The sequence below is a fragment of the Cheilinus undulatus genome, linkage group 14, assembly GCF_018320785.1.
Source record: "Cheilinus undulatus linkage group 14, ASM1832078v1, whole genome shotgun sequence".
NCBI lineage: Eukaryota > Metazoa > Chordata > Actinopteri > Labriformes > Labridae > Cheilinus > Cheilinus undulatus.
The window spans coordinates 9,858,407-9,860,647 of record NC_054878.1 but is presented as its reverse complement, the minus strand read 5'-3'; the positions used below and the strand labels follow the sequence as shown (position 1 = coordinate 9,860,647).

Here is a 2,241-nt window from a genome sequence, read left to right as displayed (position 1 = left end):
GTTTAGTATATCTGAGAAACTCCCTTTGTTTGTACATAATGCTTTTATTCTGAAATCTTCCCATTTCAACTAAACTATGCAATGAAATAAGTTCTTGGAGAGGGATTCCTCGAGGTAAAACTTTTGAAGAAAGGCAGGCTGGTGACAGTAGGGAGATGCAGCTAACATACAGTGCACATGTGCCTGGTATGAAAACCGTGACAGACACACGTGGCTGCTGCATGTGTCAAAAAACTCAGCCACTCCCAAACAGGTGATCATCAAAGATGCTGTCCTGCCATGCCATGCCTGTTGAAAGAGAAAAGCCCTTTCATATGGGTCGTGTGAGAGGCACATCTTGGCAGCAACACAATTTGATTTTCATTTCGGTTTGCATGTTAACAAGTCAGGGCCTTCAGACTGCCTGTGTGAGAGATTCACGTGATACATTCATGTCCTGCACATCAGCATGTAGCAAAACCTGCACCCAGTCTAAAGTGAAAAAGAGGACATAATCTTGAACTCCAGATATTTGTCGAATTTGGGCTGAGCTTTGATTGGATGATGAGTCTACTTAAATTGTGAAACGGCATGCATTGGTAAGTGCTCTGTCTCTTATGCTTTATTTTCTGCCTTGTCGTTTCAGATCGACCTCTGACCTGTGAGAACAGCGTCTCCCTGGCAGTGACTCCAGGGACAGAGGAGCCTGGTCACATGATGGACATGGACTCAGAGAGGATTACCTCTGAACCACCAAACATCACGAACTGTACCGAATCCCCTGCAGACACCCTACAAGTGGTACGGTTCACAGACGGGATGGCAGTGGTGGTCTTTATTCTCTGCCTCCTCACCCTCCTCACTGCTCTCATCAACGGTGCCGTCATCCTCGCCATCTGCACCACCAAGAAGCTCCACCTGCCTGCCAACTACCTCATCTGCTCCCTCGCTATCACTGACTTCCTGGTGGCGCTGCTGGTGATGCCCATCAGCATCCTGTACATCACCATGGAGACATGGTCGCTGGGCCAGGTGGTGTGTGAGATGTGGCTGAGCATCGACATGACGTGCTGCACGTGCTCCATCCTGCACCTCTGCGTCATCGCCTTGGACCGATACTGGGCCATCACTAAAGCCATCGAGTATGCCCGTAAAAGGTCAGCGCGCCGCATCGGCATCATGGTGGGAATTGTCTGGATTATCTCCATCTTTATTTCCATCCCTCCATTATTCTGGAGGCAGAGGTCGAGCACAGACGGCCTCCAGCAGTGCATCATCGAGCACGACCATCTGGGATACACCATCTACTCCACCTTAGGGGCGTTTTACATCCCCATGATCGTCATTCTCATCCTCTACTACAGGATTTACAATGCTGCCAAGACTCTGTACCAGAAACGTGGCTCCTCTCGGCACTTGAGCAGCCGCAGCATGGGCAGCCAGAACTCTATGGACCACTGCAGGGTCTCACATACTTTCTGCGTGTCAGATCTGTCCAACTCAGACCCCACCCTGGCTTCTGAGAAACTCAACACCTCCATCCGTGTCCCGTCTTTTGAGACGGACGTGGACGGGCAGGATGAGAAGAATCAGATCTGCACCACACGAGAGAGAAAAGCAGCTCGGATCCTGGGCCTGATTCTGGGAGCGTTCATCGTCTGCTGGCTGCCGTTCTTCTTAAAGGAGCTGCTGGTGGGTCTGCAGGTGTTACAGCCGTCTCAGCACCTCTCAGATCTCCTCACGTGGCTTGGTTACATCAACTCTCTCATTAACCCCCTGCTGTACACCAGCTTCAACGATGACTTCAAGCTGGCCTTTAAGAAACTGCTCAGGAGGAAAGAGCATGCGTAGGTCAGAATTATCAGAGGGAATGCATTCATGGTTAACTCACGTCTCAGTGCAGCATTGGCTCTGATGTTTCTTTTCTACTGAAAAAGTGACATCTCAATAAAAAATGTACGCTCTGCTTTTCTTAATAAAGGAATTATTTATAACTACTCCACATGTATCATATGGCTTCATTCATATGGTATCACTAGTACTCTGTTTTATAAATAATGTCTCAGTTGAGGTCATCTTCCAGGGTGTGCTCATTGTTTTTGGCCTGGGGTAGTATGAAGTTTGTGTGTTCCAGGGGTGTCCAAACTTTTTCCACAGAGGGCCGCATTAAAAAATATATAAGGATGGTGGGGCCACTTTCATATGCCTCACTTTGAGGATAATGCAGTTAGTAAAAACCAATCTTATAATGGTTAAGATATG

At 48.1% G+C, this 2,241-nt stretch overlaps 1 protein-coding gene across 1 annotated transcript; it reads left to right on the top strand.

Moving 5' to 3' along the window:
- The first annotated feature begins 696 nt into the window (after positions 1 to 696).
- Positions 697 to 1,830, top strand: LOC121521754 (5-hydroxytryptamine receptor 1E). The gene has a single exon (XM_041805914.1). It carries the CDS (start codon positions 697 to 699, stop codon positions 1,828 to 1,830), a length of 1,134 nt encoding a protein of 377 aa, XP_041661848.1.
- Positions 1,831 to 2,241: the final 411 nt, after the last annotated feature.